The sequence below is a fragment of the Trichechus manatus genome, unplaced genomic scaffold (genome assembly GCF_000243295.1).
Source record: "Trichechus manatus latirostris isolate Lorelei unplaced genomic scaffold, TriManLat1.0 scaffold00028, whole genome shotgun sequence".
In the NCBI taxonomy this organism is placed as follows: domain Eukaryota; kingdom Metazoa; phylum Chordata; class Mammalia; order Sirenia; family Trichechidae; genus Trichechus; species Trichechus manatus.
The window spans coordinates 22,362,969-22,381,820 of NW_004443964.1; the positions used below are offsets into that span (position 1 = coordinate 22,362,969).

An 18,852-nucleotide genomic window follows, 5' to 3' on the forward strand; every position below is an offset into this window, starting at 1 on the left:
GGGCGTTGCGGCCGCTGCGCTCCGGGGCCGGCGGCGGCTGCGTTGCGTCCGGGTCCCCGCCGGGTTGCGGAGGCGGGGGGAACCGGCCGGGGGGGAGGCGGGAGGAGGAGACTGGGGCGCGTGCCCGCTCCCGCGGCCGCGCGCGCCCTTTACCCGCCCTTCCTCCTCCCCCGCCCTTCAGCCTGGGGCCTCCCCGGGGCGGGCAGAGCGAGGAGGAGGAGATTTTTTTTTTTTTTTTTTGCCCGGGGTGGGGGAAGGAGGGCGGAGGGCGGGCGCTTGCTGCACGCGGGAGGCGCGGGCAGTCTCTCGCGTGGGCAGAGGAGGGCGCACGCCGCGGAGCTGGGCTGCAGGGCCTGGAGGAGGGGGTTAGGAGGAAGAGGAGGAACTGCTGGGCCCATTAAGTACTCCCACACCCACCAATTCATTGAGTCTAGTAGGGTCTTGTCAGGGCCTCCTTGCGAGTGTGGATTTATACTTCCCTCCCCTTTGAGAGAGGGGGCTAGGGATAGAAAGACTCTCATCTCTCAGCCTGCTTGAATGGGGGGACTGGTATCTCTTCTTCAGGGTGAGGTGGCTTTGACCCCAGCTTGCCCCGCCAGCACAACCGAGGAGGTGGCTGGACGGCTGGAGAATGAACGGAGAAGCCGATTGCCCCACAGACCTGGAAATGGCCGCCCCCAAAGGCCAAGGTAGGAGTCTCCACCCCCAGCTCTCTGTAACCTAAAGCCGCATCCCACATGGATGTTTGTAAGGCCCACTCGCTTGATAAAGTGTCTTCTCCGGTGTATTCTCTGAATTGAGGTGGGGGGTTATCTTGAATATAAAAGGTAAAAACCCTTTACTCTAGCAGTTTAGCTACATCCAAATTATTTAGTGTCAAGCTTATAAATTGTGTTCTTCACATTTCCCTTCCTTGAGCTGTGCAAGTCTACCTTCTGGGGGGCCCAGCCAGCCTGGAGTGTGTCTCTGCCCAGTGTTCTGGATTGGGAGGAAGGGTGAGGGAGGAACCTGGAGGAACAGGGTAGGGGTGTGTGTGGGAAGGCTTTTCAAGCTTTTTGTTGTTATGAAGATAATGAGGTTTTTGGAGAGGGCCGTAGTGTTTTGGCGGTTTGGGGCCCTCAGCTATGGGAGATCCGTACATGACTAGACCTTGTCCCATCCAGTAGGAATCCACTCTTTATGGGCGGGGGTAGGATGAAGCTGAGCATCTGGCAGTGCCGGTGGGGGTGGAGAGAGGATTATGGGTCCATGTGACCTGCTCTGGGAAACCCTGGCCCAAGTTACCGGATGCAAACGAAAATGAACCCTTTTGACTCCTGGCCTTGGATAGCTGTTCTCCCAGCTCCCTCCCTCCCAGGTAGCCCTCCTCTAGAGAGGGCTCAGAGCCTTTACAAGGGTTACTTTTCAATGGTTGGAAATAGCTGATCCAGGCCCCCTTTTTGCATCTCTGGGGGGTTGAACTGAGAAGACAGCTCAGAATTCTGGGAGTTTTTCCTGCAGCAGGGCTCTGAGGGTTCTTGCCCAGCTGCCTGCCTTCCCTCAGAGCTGCCCTGTATATGGTTTTGCGTCTCCATCCAATTTTCTTCACTTGCCAGAAATTCTACTTTGGTCTGCCTTCAGGGGCTGCAGGGAGGGGGAATGATGGAATACCCATGGCTCTAATATTAGTTTCTAGCTGTGCTGGCCAGATAAACATCTGCATGGCTTTTCCTTATTGCCCACACCCCATTCTCAGTCTTTGCACGCTTAGGGTATCCGCTCAGAACTTAGACTTGAACTTAGCAACATATCTAAATGTGTTGTCTCCCTGCTTCCCTCTCGTCTCTGATAAGCTAGTTGTTTTCCCACAGGACCTCAGATTACTACAGCTCCATTTCCATTCCCCCCTTCACTACAATAAACAGCTGCTTCATGGCAGCCTGGCATCTTAAAAATGATAATTGCTTTGAAGTAAACCATACCTGGGTTCAAGTGTACCTTTCAGGTATGACACTTTCTGGACTGGAATCTAGCCTTAAATAGGGATTCTCCCTACTTCAATCCAACATGGCCATAGTTTTTCTTTAGGGCTGGACCATGTTTTGTCTGTGCCTTCCAGTGGGAGGTAAGCAGGGACTGGGGTGCTCCGGCATGGAAGAGTTGAGCGCTCAGGGACTGGGGAACAGATGCAGGGATAGCACGAGCCAGGTGTGATGGCCTCTTTCACCCCTCACCAGACCGCTGGTCCCAGGAAGACATGCTGACTTTGCTGGAATGTATGAAGAACAACCTTCCATCCAATGACAGCTCTAAGTTCAAAACCACTGAGTCACACATGGACTGGGAAAAAGTAGCGTTTAAAGATTTCTCTGGAGACATGTGCAAGCTCAAATGGGTAGAGATTTCTAATGAGGTAACTGATACCTTTCCTGATGCATGTGTATGTATGTATGCACGTATTTCTACTTCAACCTTCCTTTCTGCTGGGGGAGATGAAGCAGAAGCTGTAAATGAGGAAAGAGACCAGGAGAGAAGCTCATGTGGTCACCTGTTAGCTCTCCGCCTGCCCTTGTGCATTTTGGGGGTGGCACAGTTGGCAGCATTGGCCTAGGGCTCTGAGTTCTTCCACTTTCTGGATGTGTGGCCTTGAATACTTACTGTCTTGGAGCTTCTGTCTCCCAGGCTGGCATCGAAGACCACACCAAGGTCAGGTAGTCACATTGTCACTGTTTTTTTGTGTGCACTTGAGTGCCTGGGCCTCTGCAGTAGGCCTGGGCCAGTGCCTGGTGTCTGGGTTTCAGGAGCTGCATGAGTTGTGTGGCTGTTGGCCTCTGCCCTTCTCCTTGATACATTCAGTGTAGTGGAGAATGGAGGGGACGTGATGGAAAATGAGGGGCATGCTGCTAGATGGTTTTCCCTCTTCTCAACTTCCCATTCTACTCCCCTCCTTCTTCAGGTGAGGAAGTTCCGCACATTGACAGAATTGATCCTCGATGCTCAGGAACATGTTAAAAATCCTTACAAAGGCAAAAAACTCAAGGTGAGTTTCCAGGAGGAAGTGTACAAAGGGGCGAATGGTCCAAAGAGTGATGGTATCTGATCTTCACCACGTGCTTGTCCCTTCTTCCAGAAACACCCAGACTTCCCAAAGAAGCCCCTGACCCCTTATTTTCGTTTCTTCATGGAGAAGCGGGCTAAGTATGCGAAACTCCACCCTGAGATGAGCAACCTGGACCTGACCAAGATTCTGTCCAAGAAATACAAGGAGCTTCCTGAGAAGAAGAAGGTGGGGGGAGGGAAAAGGCTGGGAGCAGCTGGTGGGGGTCAGCATTGGAGGGAGAGATGGGCCTTAGAGTGACTTGGCATTAGGGACGTGGGTGAGTCAGCAGAGCAGAGTACGGTCTTTGGCAGCCGCACCTGATCACCACCCCCAGGCCCAAACATGGTCAAGCTCAGGCACCCCTGGAGACAACCCAGATGGGGCAGACGCTCAGACAAACCCTTGATCCCACAAGCAGTCCTCAGTGTTCTGTTCTTGTGTGGCTCTTCTCCCACACATTTGTCCACACTGATGGGCCCGCCTTGCAGTGGCGTCCTCTCTCATTCTCCCCACCATAGTCTCAACTAACACTTGCAGTATTCTCATAAAGGTAACCCCGGAAAAAGAGGTTATTCCAATTTTATGGGCAAAGAACTGAGTTGCAGGAGGGTTAAGTACCCCAGCTCCCACAACTAAGGGTGGACTTGTGCTTAGCACTCTAGATTCCCTGTCTAGTGCTCTTCCTACAGCTCTCAATGCTGCATACACATGCCAGACGTGCTTCCTCCCCAAGCACACGTGTTCTCCTGGGGACACGTGTTGGCCCCCTGCAGAGGTGGGGTGCTCTCCTGGACTGTTGGGGAACATTAACCTTGGGCAGAGGTTGCCCCACCTTCCCTGGCAGGGGCGGATACGCAGGCCAGCACAGAGGTCAGGTAGGAAAACTGGAGGAGCCCCATAGACAGGACACAGAGTGGGGTGGGGAGAGGGACAGACACAGGAGACAGGAGCAGTGAGGAGGAGCCAGGGAGAGATGTTGGTGAGGGCCCCTGGCAGAGACAAAAAGGTACATTTGCTGGGAGAGGCAACAAAGTTGTACACAGCCAGCTCTACTGCATGCTATTATAGGCTCACACGGCCTTGATTCTGTACCCCCAAAAAGAAAGTGAGTCAGCATGGCCAGGTAAAAACCCTATCTGCAACCACTGCCCGAGCCAGGCAAAAGTATGAATTGCTGGAGCTGTAATTGACCCTTTTAGTGGGGATGTTGAGAGCTAACCGCACCCTTGCCTCCAGACACTCATGGGATGGGAAGGAGAGGCTAAGAGGCAAAGGGTCTGAGAACCAGGGAGGACAGAAGAAACTAAGTGGTAGAGTGGACAGGGTGCTGGCCTGGAGGACATGAGACTTGGGCCTGTTCCCTTGACTCCCGCCAAATTGCTGTGTGTGGCCTTCGGTAAGTCACTTCACTTCTCTGGGACTCATCTATATCTGCAGTGTGGAGGGTAAACCAGATCTGTGTGGCATCTTCCAGGTCTAGAAACTTGCCTGAGGAGACTGAGATTGGGGGCAGCAAAAAGAGAGAAGGCAGGGCTTTGCTCACGGTTTTCTCTGAGAAAAGTGGACCTGTCTCTGTGCCTTGTGCCTCTTCTGTAAGAGGCAGGGGTTGGGCTCGATCACCATGAATCCCTTGGACCGTTCTGCTGCTGACTCTGACTCTGGAAAAAAGGGAGAAAAGACAGATATTGAGTGACAGCCAGGACAGGAGATAGATGAGGAAGGGGGGAGAGAGATTCAAAAGGCAGTAACGGAGGAAGGAGTTCAGAGAGGTAGAAGCAAACATGCAGGGAGAGAGTCAGGTGAGGGGGAGGAGAAGGAAGGGAAGCCAAGTGGCAGAGGAGAATGAGTGGGCTGGAGGAGTGAGGGCTTGAGCCAGACAGCCAGGAGCCTGGAGGAACGGCTGAGGCAGGAGGACGGGATCCAATGCTGGGAAGAGGGAATGGCTGAGGAAGGAGAGAAGGGCTGCTGATACCAGAACCAGGAAGGAACATGGGCAGCCATGGACCCAGAGACTGTGGATGAGGGGAAAAATTCCAAATTCAGGAGACGTGATTAGGATATGATTTGTGTTGCAAGAAGGCATTCTGGGTCCCCTTCAGTGGGCTCCGACCTCATGAAGCAGGGCTCAGGCTGGCCCTGGGGGGGCAGACCAGAATTGGCTACCAGGCAGGCAAGTTGGGCAGGTGAGCAGAGAGGAGAGAGATGGGGAAGGAGTGACATGGGCAAGGCCTACACGTGACTGATGCTGGGGAGAAAGCCGGGGTGCGGATGAGTCCCAGCCCTGCTATTGCTCACTGCGTTACTGGATAATGTCATTTTGCCCTTCCAGATCTCTTTCCCTTTCTTGAAAGGAGGGACTGGGACACAGAATTCGGTATTCCAGAAGGCTCTCTGTAGCTCCTCCTGGAAGGCAGGCCACCACCTCCTGCCCACTCATGTTATATTCCATTTTTCTCTGTTGCTAAGTGGGAAGCAAAAGAACAAGAGAGGAAGGCTTGAGTGGCTTTTGTAGCTGAGGGTGAGGCAGGCCTTGGGTCCTGGATGATCTGGTCCCCTCCTCCCCTCAGATGAAATATATTCAGGACTTCCAGAGGGAGAAACAGGAGTTCGAGCGAAACCTGGCCCGATTCAGGTAAGGCAGTAGAGCCCGGAGGAGGCCCACAGAGTGCTCACTGGGTTTGAAGAATAGACTGACCCCAGCCACAGCCTTGAGTTTGCCATCTTTGAGGCCTGGAGAGTGGACAGGTCGCATGTAGACCCCAGTGGATTGTGCTTTGGGGCAGGGACAGACAGCACTGTCCCACTGAGCCCTTGCTAGAAGGCCTAGGAGCCGTGGTGGGTGGCTGTTGGCTTGGGTCTGCCCTGGAGCACCCCAGCCTGGCCCCCACTGATCGATGCTCCCCATGCCCTGGCTAGGGAGGATCACCCCGACCTAATCCAGAATGCCAAGAAGTCGGACATCCCCGAGAAGCCCAAAACCCCCCAGCAGCTGTGGTATACCCATGAGAAGAAGGTGTACCTCAAAGTGCGGCCAGATGTGAGTGTCCGGCCAAAGGGTGGAGGTGGAGGGCTCACGGCGATGGCAAGGGGGGAGCCGCGCCAGGTCGGCTGGGCACGGTGCAGGGGAGCAGGAGAGGAGCCCCCTCCCCAGGGGTGGGCTGCATGGACAGGGCCTGGGCCAGCTGGCGTGCAAATGTGTGTGTGTATGTGTGCGTGTGTGAGCCTGTCCCCTTGCATCCAGGCGGGACCCCCGCCTCTCCACCTTCCCCTCCTGGCCTGTGGGGGACACTGGTGTGACCTCCTGTGGCCTGAGGGGGCGGGGGCCTCTGTGCCCCCCACCCCCCTCCCCTGCCCCTGGCTGCCTGTGCGTGTCTGACGGCTTTTGGTTTGCAGGCCACTACGAAGGAGGTGAAGGACTCCCTGGGGAAGCAGTGGTCTCAGCTCTCGGACAAAAAGAGGCTGAAATGGATTCATAAGGCCCTGGAGCAGCGGAAGGAGTACGAGGTTAGGCTTCCGCTGCGCTCCTCCCCGTCCGGCTCTTCACGAGCCTTCGCCCTCTGACTCCTGGCCACCGCACTCTGCGGGAGGCAGTCACCCACATCTCTCCATTGAGGGAGGGGCCTTCTGGGCCCCTTGCCTCTGTCCCTACCTTCCCCACTCCCCATGAGATCTCAGGCTAGGGCAGGGCAGGGCACCATGTCTCGTGTGACACAGCAGACACACGGCCACCCCCCAGCTTTGCTCCCTGCCTCCCTTTCCCAGCGGCTCTCCCCCTTCCCCCACCCCAGCTAACCCCACACCCGGTTGCCCTCCATCCCCCCACCTTGCTCTGCAGGAGATTATGCGTGACTATATCCAGAAGCACCCTGAGCTGAACATCAGTGAGGAGGGCATCACCAAGTCCACCCTCACCAAGGCCGAACGCCAGCTCAAAGACAAGTTTGATGGGCGACCCACCAAGCCACCTCCGTGAGCGCCGCCCTGGGGTGGGTGGGTGAGTGGCGGCTAGGGAGCTGGGCCGATGAAAGACCTCAGCCCAGGGCTCTGAAAGAAAAGAGGCCTTCTGCCCTGGACGGACCTGTGGTTTACAGGGATACTCCTCTCCCTGCCCACCCTGATAGGAACAGCTACTCGCTGTACTGCGCAGAGCTGATGGCCAACATGAAGGATGTGCCCAGCACAGAGCGCATGGTGCTATGCAGCCAGCAGTGGAAGCTGCTCTCCCAGAAGGAGAAGGATGCCTACCACAAGAAGTGTGACCAGGTGAGCTGTGGCAGGGACCGCCTGGAGACCCTTGGGCCTTGCCTTGGGTGGGGTTGAAGTATGAGATCTGATCTCAGCTGGGTTAGTCATTGGTCACATGTGCCTTGGGCATCTGCTTTGAACTTGGTGCTGTGCTGAGTTAAGCCTCTGGGCTGATCAAGGCAGACCATTTCAGCCCCTGTTGTACTTAGCATCTATGAAGGGAGACCAGGCTCAGGAGGGCTCTTTGAGGGCTACTGTCCCCCAAGTACTGGAGAGTCTCCAGTGAGGCTGCCCCCAGACTGACCCTGACTCCTTTCACTTTCCCAGAAAAAGAAAGATTATGAGGTGGAGCTGCTCCGTTTTCTAGAGGTGAGTGTTCCTCCAGGTGAGGCAAAGGGGAGAGAGATGACTGGGGATCGGGGGGCAAAGCCTCCAGGACAGCCTGGAGAGACAGAGGGATACAGGGGTCTGGGAGTTAGGCGTGCAGCCTCACACAGCCTCTTCTCTCCTGACCAGAGCCTGCCCGAAGAGGAGCAGCAGCGGGTCCTGGGGGAGGAGAAGATGTTGAACATCAACAAGAAGCAAGCTACAAGCCCGGCCTCCAAGAAGCCCTCCCAGGAAGGGGGCAAGGTGGGCAGGGAGCACAACTAGACAGGAGAGGCAGGGAAGGGCAGGGCTTCCTGTCACACTATGTTGACCCCACCCTTTCTGCACATCTACAGGGTGGCTCGGAGAAACCCAAGCGGCCTGTGTCGGCCATGTTCATTTTTTCTGAGGAGAAGCGGCGGCAGCTGCAGGAGGAACGGCCTGAGCTGTCTGAGAGTGAGCTAACCCGCCTGCTGGCCCGCATGTGGAACGACCTGTCAGAGAAGAAGAAGGTCAGGCTTTTCCCAGAGAGCCCTGGGCACCAGTGCCCCCAGAAAGGCTGCTGGCGCGAGAGTCACTTCTTCTCCACGGGGTTAGCAGCACTTCCTCAACCCTGCCCCCTGTGGGCCACACGTGTACCTGGGCTCAGATGGCAGGGCTTGGAGCCACCAGCTGAGGCTGGTGGCTCCCTGGGGATCAGGGACAGTTGGTGGGGGCTGAGCCCTCTAGAGGCAGGAAACACCTGCACCAGCTCAGGCCTCTGCTTTCCCCACCTCTTCGAGGACTTTCAACTGCTGGATGTGGAACGCACGCCCCCTAGGGGTGGCTAGGAGGCTGACACCCTGTGCCATCCTTCTGCAGGCCAAGTACAAGGCCCGGGAGGCGGCCCTGAAGGCGCAGTCGGAGAGGAAGCCGGTTGGGGAGCGCGAGGAACGGGGCAAGCTACCCGAGTCGCCTAAGAGAGCAGAGGAGATTTGGCAGCAGAGCGTTATCGGCGACTACCTGGCCCGCTTCAAGGTGGCAGGGAGTGGGAAAGGGCTTGTTCTCCTGCAGCCTGCGTACGCAGGCCTCCTCTGGCCCCAGGTGACCCTTCCCACAGCTGACACTCCTGTCTGTCCCCAGAATGACCGGGTGAAGGCCTTGAAGGCCATGGAGATGACCTGGAACAACATGGAAAAGAAAGAGAAGTTGATGTGGATTAAGAAGGCAGCTGAAGACCAAAAGAGATATGAGGTGGGAAAGGCTGCTGGTTAGTGCAGTGGGGTGGCATAGGGCCGGGCCACCCCCTCCGCCTAAAACTCTGGAGCTCTCTTTTGGGTGGGCAGCTCTCCTCATGCTGTGGGATTTGGAGCCAGAAGTCCCAGCCTTGGTTATGTGACTGAACAAACTCTCTTAACTTCCTTGTTTGAGTGTCAGTTTCTCTTCTGTAATTGTGGGGACAGTGCAGACACAAAAGCGCTTTTAACACTTTTAAATTGGAGTGCATGACACGTGAGGTGTTAGGAATTGATCCCTAACTGTGCTTCAGTTTGTCCTTCTTGGCACATAAGGCACTGATGGCTTACGGCAGGAAGCAGAATATTTTAGGGGTGGGGGATTAGCATGACCTTTCTGGGTTTCCTTGCAGAGGGAGCTGAGCGAGATGCGGGCCCCTCCAGCTGCTGCAAACTCTTCCAAGAAGATGAAGTTCCAGGGAGAACCCAAGAAGCCTCCCATGTGAGTCTGGGCTGGGGCTAGGGGTGGGGAGGCGCAAGGCTGGAGGCTGCTTTGTTGGGATCCTAACCTTCCCTGCACCATCCCCACCTCCTAGGAATGGTTACCAGAAGTTCTCCCAGGAGCTGCTGTCCAACGGGGAGCTGAATCACCTGCCACTGAAGGAGCGCATGGTGGAGATCGGCAGCCGCTGGCAGCGCATCTCCCAGAGCCAGAAGGAGCACTACAAGAAGCTGGCTGAGGAGCAGCAGAAGCAGTACAAGGTGCACCTGGATCTCTGGGTAAAGGTAAGAGGGCTCATGAAGAGGGAAGCATCACGCTGGTTGGTCTGCATTCATGATTTTATTCAGCACTCTGGCAGTGCTAAAGATTACCGTCACTCTTTTAAAGATAAGGAAACTATGGTTCGGAGAGGTTAAGTAACTGTACAAGGTCACATAGTTAGTAAGTAAACAGAACTCAAATCAGACTGCCTTTTCTTCCCTCCAGCTGGGACCAGGAGACCTCTCATAGCCCCTGGCTTGGCCCCATCCTCTGAACTTCCTCTCTGAGCCTCAACTGAGCAGTCAGACTTGTAAAGTGGGGAAAGTGATCTGTGACTTGGCCCCTAGGCAGGCTAGCCAAGCACCCAGGGAGATGGCGGGGTTAAGTGTTCTGGAAAGTTGGTGAGCCCTGGACTGCCTTCTCAGTGGCTCAAGGCTTAGAGCAGGAGGTGATGCCAGACTATAGGAGTTGTCGTGAGGGGCCTCTCTGAAGCCTGCATTTGGGTAGAGCAACAGGAGGGGATTCTGGATCATAAGCAGGAAGCAACACTGCAGCTATGTTCTCATGTCCCTGGGGCTCTCTGCAGAGACCCAGGGTATGTGAGCCACCTCAAACATGGGTGGGGTGGATGGGGGTGGGAGTCTTGTCTTATGTAGGTGTGGTATGAAGCGGTGGTTCAGAGCCTGAGCTCTGGAACCAGCCACACCAGGTTCATATCCCCAGTACTTTCACTTCTTAGCTGTGTGATGTAGGCAAGTCACTTGAGGTTTCTGAACCTCCATTTTCTCATCTGTAAAATGAGAGTGACAACTACAGGGTAGTTATAAGGGGTGAATGGTGACATATAAAATGCTCGGCCCGTGGCCTGGCGCTTGGTAAACGTTCTCAGACAGCAGTAGTTTGGGTGGGGTTCCAACCTTCACCTCTTCCTCTGTCTCCCCAGAGCCTGTCTCCCCAGGACCGTGCAGCATACAAAGAGTACATCTCCAATGTGAGTCTGGAGGCAGGGTGGCAGTTGGGTAGGGGCATGGGGCTCAGGCTGGCACTCATGGCGTCCCCCTCTGTCCTCCCCTGCAGAAACGTAAGAGCATGACCAAGCTGCGAGGCCCGAACCCCAAGTCCAGCCGGGCTACCCTGCAGTCCAAGTCGGTAAGGAGCCACCTCCCAGCCCAGGGTAGGGGGTCCTCGAGGCCTAGAATGGCTCAGCAGAGATCACTCCATGGATCTCTGGATCAAATCATGGATCGGCCTCCATCCCTCCCAGGAGTCGGAAGAGGATGACGAGGAGGATGAGGATGACGAGGATGAAGATGAAGAAGAGGAAGATGATGAGAATGGGGATTCCTCAGAAGATGGCGGGGATTCCTCCGAGTCGAGCAGCGAGGATGAGAGCGAGGACGGGGATGAGGTGGGGCAGGCAGGCACGTTGAGGGTGGGGTTGGGTCCTGCAAGGGAGCTACGTGGTGACTGTGCATTCCTTGCCCTGTCCCCCTGCAGAATGAGGAGGATGACGAGGACGAGGATGACGACGAGGATGAGGATGAGGATGAGGACAACGAGTCTGAGGGCAGCAGCTCTAGCTCCTCCTCTTCTGGGGACTCCTCGGACTCTGACTCCAACTGAGGCCTGGCCCCACCCCAGGGCTGCCAGGGAGAGGACAAGCCTCCCGTGAGAGCCCAGGGGCTCCCCTCCCCAGCTGACCACCTCTGTTTCTCCCCCATGTTCTGTCCCCTGCCCCCGGCCTCCTCCACTTTCTTTCTTTTTTTCTTTTTTTTTTTTTTAAAAACAAAATATGGTTGGGGGAGGGGGGCTGGAGGAGCCCAGGCCAGGACTCTGCGGCCTCAGAGACATCAGCCCTGGGGCCTCCAGGGAGAGCAACCATCAGACTGAGCCAGCACGGGACGGCGGCCCACCCCTCTGCAGAGCCCACTGCACTTGCGGTTCTGGCATGGACAATGGACCAGGGAGCGGGGGTGGGGGTCCCAAAGAGTTCAGTGAGGCCCTCCGCACCTGCAGCCCAACCCAAGGCGGGACGGGTGGAAGCTGGGGGAGGACCCCTTCCTTCCCAGAGGCTTGCCGCCCAGACCCCCATATTGGAACTGGAGGCAGGGAACCTGTGGGGAGAGGAGGGCAGGTGCCTTCGAGAAAATAGGCATTGCCCTCATCTCTCTCTCCCCTGCCCCCTGCAGGAAGGAGCTGCCTGAACCCACTCATGGGGGGGGAAGGGCAGAAGTGTTTTTTATATATGTGTATATATTTTTTTTTTTAAGCTCTGAGCTGTCAACGAGACGTTTCCTACCGATCTCGGCTGCCGTCTCTGTTGTCATTTCTGGGAGAGGGAGGGTTTAGGGGGTAGGTTTGGGACTTTTTTAAAAAACGGCCTTGATGCGTGTGGAAGAGTGAGTGTGTATGTACGCGTGGCCTGTACATAGCATGGGTGCGCCTGTGGATGTTTGAGTGCACAGGTGTGTGTGTGTGTGTGTGTGTGTGTGTGAGAGAGAGAGAATGGGGTCTGTCCTGGAGCCCACCTCAGTCTTTGTTGGTGAATCTGGAAAAAAGATTGGTGATGTCGAAGGCCAGGGAGACATTGATCCTGGTGGGAACAGGCTGGGCTGCCCCTTTCTCCACATCCTTTGCTTTGCCTAGTCTCTGATTTGATTTTGGGGGTGTGCTCAAGCCACTCTCTGAAGCTTCCTTACTGGTTTTCCCTCTGCCAGGGCCCCATGAATCTGAGCTGCTGCTGGTCTCTATCCTCCAGTAGGAGGTAGGGAAAGGGACAGATGGTGCGAAACTTAAAAGTGATTCTTGGGTGGAAGAGGCCTCCCCCAGCACATCTGAGGGATCAGTCTGGTCACCCTAGACTCAGAATCTGGGCTTGAAGAATGTGCTGGAAGCTCTTAACTTACACATCCGTCTTGCCTTCCCCATATCCTCAGCTTCCTCCCCCCCATTTCCTTTGATTTCTCAGGTCTTCCCCCTACCCCCAACCCACAGCTGGGAAAGAGGTGTGCAAAAGCTGCTTCTGCAGCTGTCCCTCTCCTTTCCCAGCCATCCCAAAGTTCTTGGTGCCCTGATTCCTTGAATCTTAATAAGCCAAGCCACTTTGTCTCTGTGGGTTTAATTTTTTTGTTTTGACTAAACTTTTTTTTTTAACAACCATGTCAGTGACCTATTTGGGGCTTTTTGCTCCACCCCCCCCCCCCATGAAAGCCAAGGGATGGAGCAAGAGTGGGAACTCTGGGGAGAGTGGGGTGGTGAAGGTGAGGGGCCCAGTTCCCATAGCGGCTGGTAGGTTCCTCTCCCAAGGGTAGCCAGAGACAATCTCTGCTTCATCTCAGAATGTGGTGCTGGGGTAGGGGGCAGCTAAGGAGGGACACTTCCCACTCCCCTTTGTCCTGATCCTGGAATCAGGCACAGGGGTCTGTAGGCTCTATTTCTTCCTGCAAACCCCTCAAGGAACCCAGTTTCCCTGGTTGAATGCCCCTGTGCCGTTGTGCTTTAGTGAAATGTGTTTTCATTTAGAAACAACTTTTAACGGCGCTTTTTTTTTTCCTGTTTTAAAAATTGAAAAATTCTTACAGTACAAACAGGGCTGTGGGGGTGGGGGTGTTGGTGCTGTAAGAGGTCACTCTGAGTGCATTTTGGCACTGGGATGGGATGGCTGGGGTGAGAGGACCCCCCCTCCTCCCTTTTTTTTCTAATATTTAAAGAAGTGTTTTGTAGGTTTCAACAACAACCACAACTTGAATTTGTATCTTGGGAGGTGGGAGGGAGTGGCTTAGAGGTGTCTACCTGAGCTCAAGGCCAACATGGAAGTTTTGTTTCCCCTTTTTTGTACAATAAAGTGAAAAACAAAAGGTTTGGCTGCTGCCTGGTCACTGGGATGAATGAGGGTGAGGGACAGGTGTGACCAACAGATGTGACATGGAAAGGCTCTTGAAGCCAGCTTGTTTGCCTTCTCTTTAGAACCATCTTTCCCTTGGGTTAAGTCTTCTTTCCTGAAGACTCCATAGGCAACGTACCTTCAGAAAGTTATGTGCTACTGTTCTTGCACTTTTTCAATTTAGTGTGTTCACCTTGGATTATCAGACTACTAAGGATTCTGAGAAGTTGGAGAACAAATATATTCTTTTCCCCAGGGTGCGTTGCCTTGGGAAGTCGGGAGTGTAGGGCTTATCGTGGTGGGGGCGGGGGGGGCGGGTGAGTTGGGGTTATCCTTCCAACCTTGATCCTTCAGCTCCACCCTAGATTAGGAATGACTCCTAACTCCACCCAGGCCTCTGATGGGAAGCAGGCTGGGCTGGGATGACTTGCTCTCTGCGGTTAAAGCCTTCCCTGCACAGACCTTGGCTGGGTTCCTGGAATCACCAAGGGCTAAAGACCCAGGCCCTGTCCAAGAGCTCAGGCCTCTCCTATCCTTGGCGAAATTTAGGAAGAGCTCCTTGCTCCTCAGAGTCACCTATTTCCTCACTTTCCACTCATCTAAAGCTTTCTAAGCTCACCAACATGTTCAGCGTTACATCCAGTGGACACTGTCTCTTGCCTTTCTTGCCTTCTTGGTCTGTTCTGCTGTTGTTGGCTCCTCCTTCTATCCTAGGTGTTCCTGTCTCTCCCGGAACCTCTGATTATCACCCCTACACAACCACTCCAGTGGTGGTATCTACAGAAGCTATTATTCTAAGCTCCAGACCTGTGTAGACACCTGTGTATCCTCTGGGATATCTTGCAGGTACTTCATATCCCAAAACCCAAGCTGATCACCAGCCATCTATCTAGTCATTCAACCTAAAAACCAGGGTGTCAGCCTTAATTCCTCTCTCTCTCCCTCACCTCCACATCTAATTGATCACCTATACTTATCCATTCTACTTCCTAAATCTCTCAAATTTATCCATCCTTTTCCACTGCTCCCATCCCCACCCTATTCAAAGTCACCATCATCGCTCAACTTGTGCAAAGGCGTCCTAAAACTGGTCTTCCTGCTTGCGCTCTTGCCCCCTACAGTTCATTCTGTACACAGCAGCCAAAGTAGTTTTTTAAAAAAAAACATATTTGAATATTTTACTCCTGTTCTTCAAACCATTCCCATTATACTTAGAATCAAAATTGTAAAGTCTTACCATGACCCTACAAGGCCAGGCCCCTCCCCTGTTCCTTTCTCCCACTCTCTCTCACTCCACTATTCCCCATCACTCACAATGATCCAGCTATGTGATCACTTTTCTGTTCCTCAAACATGACTACCACAGGGCTTTTGCACTTGATGATCTCTGCCCACAATGCTATTTTCCTGACTCTTCACAGAGCTGGTTTTCTCATCCTTCAGGCCTCAGCTCAAATGTCACCAGTACAGAGAACTTTCTCTAGAGACCTCCCCCTACATCTCAATACTTACATATTTGTTTACTTGTTTATTGGCTATCTCCCTTACCAGCTTGTTCATTACAGTAATTCCAGCACCTAAAATTGGCATACAGTAGTCACCCAAGAAATATTTGTTGAAGGAGTGAATAAATATGGCCCACAAGGCCCTGGATGATCTGCTGCCCCTACTGGCCTCTCTGCCCCAACTCCAGCCACACCAGCTTTCCATGCCTCAGACCCAACACACTCTCTTCCAGTGCCAGCATACATGCTGTTCCCTTTGCCTGGAATGTTCTTCACCTCTCTGCTTGATTAATTCAGGGCTCCACTTCTTCACATGTTATCAGGAAGGGCCAGTCCCTGGAGAAGGATATCAGGCTTGGTAAAGTAGAGGGTCAGCAAAAAAGAGAAAGATTCTCAAAGAGATGGATTGACACAGTGGCTGCAACAATGGGCTTAAACATAGCAGTAACTGCGAGGATAGTGCAGGATCGAGCAGTGTTTCGTTCTACTGTACATAAGGCACACAGGTCACCTAACCACAACAACAAAAACAACTTATTCAGGGGGACCTTCCCTGACTCCCTAACTAAAAAGTTCTCCATGGCATGTGTCTCCTTAGCAGCCCGGATGCCTTCACACTCAGATTTGTTTGTTCTATGTCAGGCTTTGCTGAGCTGTAAGCTCTACTAGGATTAGATCTGTGTGTCTCTCTTGCTTGTGCTATAACCCCAAAGTCTCACCCAGAGCCAGATGCAAGATGCACAGCTCAGTCCTTAGTGTTTATTGACTGATGCTAACAGTGAAGACCAGGCATGTGCCCAAAAAGGTCACCATCACGGAGCAGTGCAGGCCAAGGGCAGAATGAATAATACAGTCCAGTTATAGAGAAGTTTGGTGTGAGGATGACCACAAGTGGGGATGTGAGAAAGGACGAGGAACCAGGGAGGCTTCCTGGGCAGGTGCATATTCCTTAGGACAGGACATAGGGGACACATTTAGGGATGAAGAAACAGAGCAGCATCACTGGAGTGGAGAATTCCTGAAAGGGAGGGTGGGAGATACAACTAGAAAGGTAAGCTGAGGCCACGCTATGGAGGTTCCCGAAGGCCTGACTGTACTCCTTTGCACCAGACCCAAGTTCACCCACCTTCTGAGATTCTCCACTAGCTGATCCCACAGTAACCCAACATATCCCAAATTGAACTTGTCATCCCTCCGTGCCCTAGTATCTCCTCCTTGGAATTCCACATCCTGGCTAAAAGAGTTTTTTGGGCCTCCCTGTACTTTACCCCATACACCTCAATCACCCTATTGCTTCTAAGCTATTCTCCATAACCACAGCCAGAGTGATATACTTAAAATGAAAATTTGGTCAAATGCCATTGGGACTAAAGCCCACAAACTCCTCAGCACACTCCAAGTCTTGTGTGATCTGGCCTGCGCACCTCCCACTGCTCCCCCACCCACTCCAATGTTCCAGCCAGTCCCCAACCTGATCCATACTTTTGAAGCTTGCTATTTGGAATGCCTAGTGTCTTCTTAGGAGCCCTAGTAGTGCAGTGGTTAAGCGCTCGGCTGCTAATCGAAAGGTCAGCAGTTCAAATCCACCAGCTGCTCTGCGGGAGAAAGATGTGGTGGTCTGTTTCTGTAAAGATTTACATCCTTGGAAACTCTATGGGGCAGTTCTACTCTGTCCTATAGGGTCGCTATAGGTCGGAATCAACTTGACAGCAACATGTTTGGTTTGGTTTTAGCGTCTTCTTAAGGAGCCCTGGTGGTGCAGTGGTTAAGAGCTCGGCTGTTAACCAAAAGGTTGGCAGTCTGAATCCACCAGCTGCTCCATGGAAGTCCTATGGGGCAGTTCTCTGTCCTATGGGGTCACTATGAGCCAGAATCGACTCGACAGCACACAAGTGCCTTCTTGGCTTGCCTTCAACTGTTTCAATGAGCCAGCTCAATCATCTCCCCAGCTCAATCATCTTGCCTTCCCTGACCAACTCTACTCTTACATCACTCCCTCTCTTCTCCTAGCCACTTCTGTATCCTATGTGTATCTCTCTTGCTTTTATCATACCGCTTTGCAACTATTTTCCTAGGTCTATCTACCTCCAAGATTGTGAACTTCTTGATGAAATACAAATGTCTTATTTCATCTTTGTATCCCAGCACCTGGAGCACAGTAATAATAACAGCTAAGATTTACTGAGCACTTACACTGAGCTGGAGCCCTGGTAGAGCAGTGGTTAAGAGTTTGGCTGCTAACCAAAAGGTCAGCTGCTCCGTGGAGACCCTATGGGGCAGTCCTAGTCTGTCCTGTAGGTTCTCTCTGTGAGTCGGAATCAACTCGACGGCAACGGATTTTATACTCAGCTAGGAATTTCACATGTACGACTTTAATCCTCACAACAACCTAACGAGACAGGTACTAGCGACTGTCCTCACACCCACTGACAAAGGCGGAAGGTGAGGCACACAGAACTGCCCAAGTCCACATACTTAAGGCAGATTTAAATTCAGATCTGACTCCTGGTCTTAACTATCTTGGAATAAATATTTGTTTAAGACTAAAGAGCCGATGATGCTCCCAAATTATGTGACTTTAAAGACTTTCTTCCCTTAATCTTATCTCCCCAGGAGAGAGGACTGTCACACACCAGCTCCAGCCACAGAGTAATCGAGATGGAAGCGCCAGCCTAGACATCTACTGCGGCTGGGAAGGTCCTTTCCTCCAGGAGGTAAAGGGGGACTGAGACGCGCGCGGAGAGCGGACTTGGACACACCCAGGGGCGTAGCACTGGGTTGGAGGATTGGTCTGGCCAGTGCCAGGCCGAATGAGAGGTGGGGGGTCCCGCGTGGGTTCCGGAAGCAGGAAAGGCGAGCAGGTGTAGGATCTAAATTAGGATAAGGGTGGGGAGGGCGCTCCGGTCAGAAGGGCTCAGCTCGGCCTCCGCCCTCCGCAGAAGACCCTGATCTCGGGCGCTTGTAGATTCGCTGGCCTGGGGTGGGCTGAGACTGGCCCAGAAACAGGGAGAGCGGAGGCTCAGACGACTCCCCTTCGGCCCCATGGGTTTTCTGCCCTGAAGCTCTAACTGCGTCCCACTTTAACTCCGGCCCCTTCACAGAAGTGGCTTCACACCTCCGAGTAAACGCCGGTGAGAGGAAAGGGCCGGGATCCCCGAGGAAAGGGCGGGGGAGATTGGGCCGGAAGGCGTCCCAGGCTCGGCTGGGAGCCGGCGCTCTCTTTCGACGCCACCCGCTGCCCCCGCCCCCGAGCCGGCCGGGACGGCACAACGACTCCGCCTCCAGCGCACCGCGCACCTCACCTTGAACGCCGCTCCACCCACTGCCATCCTATTGGGCTGCCCGGGCCGACGCGACACGGCGATTGGCGGGGTAGCCCGCGAAGACCCCGCCCAGCTCCCCGCCCCCTCCCCATCTGCCGGTACTTTGGACGGCGGCGTGGCGCCCCTCCTCCCAGCCCGGTCCCCGCCCCCTGGAGCAAATGCTGCCGAGCGGCGGCCGCGGGGCAGATGCACGCGCTCGGGCCCTTCTAGCAGGCGCGAGCAGTCGCTGGGCGCGCGAAAGCGAAAGAAGGAAGAGGAAGGGAGGGCGGGGGCGGGGTGTTGAGGAGGGGCGGGAGGAGGAAGAGGAGGAGGTTGGAGCGCGCTCGCGCTTGGCCTCGCGCCCGCGCGGAGGGAGGGGGAGAGGGGCGCGCGCGCGCACGCTCGCGTTCTCGCTCGCTCCATCCATCCATCCTCCGGTCGCGGCACGCGCGCGCGCTCCGGGCTCGCGCCGCACACCCCCCGCCCGGGAGAGGC

The 18,852-nt window shown here is 54.3% G+C and overlaps 1 protein-coding gene across 2 annotated transcripts; it reads left to right on the plus strand.

The window, feature by feature from the left end:
• The first annotated feature begins 405 nt into the window (after positions 1 to 405).
• Positions 406 to 13,530, plus strand: UBTF (upstream binding transcription factor). 2 transcript variants are annotated; one of them, XM_023729407.1, is made up of 20 exons: positions 406 to 689; positions 2,217 to 2,392; positions 2,936 to 3,019; positions 3,110 to 3,265; positions 5,647 to 5,711; positions 5,996 to 6,116; positions 6,473 to 6,583; positions 6,915 to 7,048; positions 7,201 to 7,342; positions 7,652 to 7,693; positions 7,841 to 7,954; positions 8,047 to 8,202; positions 8,552 to 8,707; positions 8,813 to 8,923; positions 9,318 to 9,406; positions 9,501 to 9,690; positions 10,611 to 10,658; positions 10,745 to 10,816; positions 10,932 to 11,075; positions 11,165 to 13,530. In XM_023729407.1, the coding sequence occupies exons 1-20, from the start codon at positions 632 to 634 to the stop codon at positions 11,288 to 11,290; spliced, it is 2,295 nt and encodes a 764-aa protein (XP_023585175.1). In that variant the 5' UTR covers positions 406 to 631; the 3' UTR covers positions 11,291 to 13,530. The 2 variants fall into 2 exon arrangements, with proteins under 2 accessions (XP_023585175.1, XP_004374362.1); XM_004374305.2 differs by lacking the exon at positions 6,473 to 6,583 and having other exon boundaries at positions 408 to 689.
• Positions 13,531 to 18,852: the final 5,322 nt, after the last annotated feature.

Bases quoted from the DNA above. Each gene is read 5' to 3' on its own strand.
- UBTF (XM_023729407.1), top strand. From the start codon at position 632: ATGAACGGAGAAGCCGATTGCCCCACAGACCTGGAAATGGCCGCCCCC. The intron at 3,266-5,646 runs GTGGGGGGAGGG...TCCTCCCCTCAG, and splicing joins AGCTTCCTGAGAAGAAGAAG to ATGAAATATATTCAGGACTT. The intron at 8,924-9,317 runs GTGGGAAAGGCT...GTTTCCTTGCAG, and splicing joins AAGACCAAAAGAGATATGAG to AGGGAGCTGAGCGAGATGCG.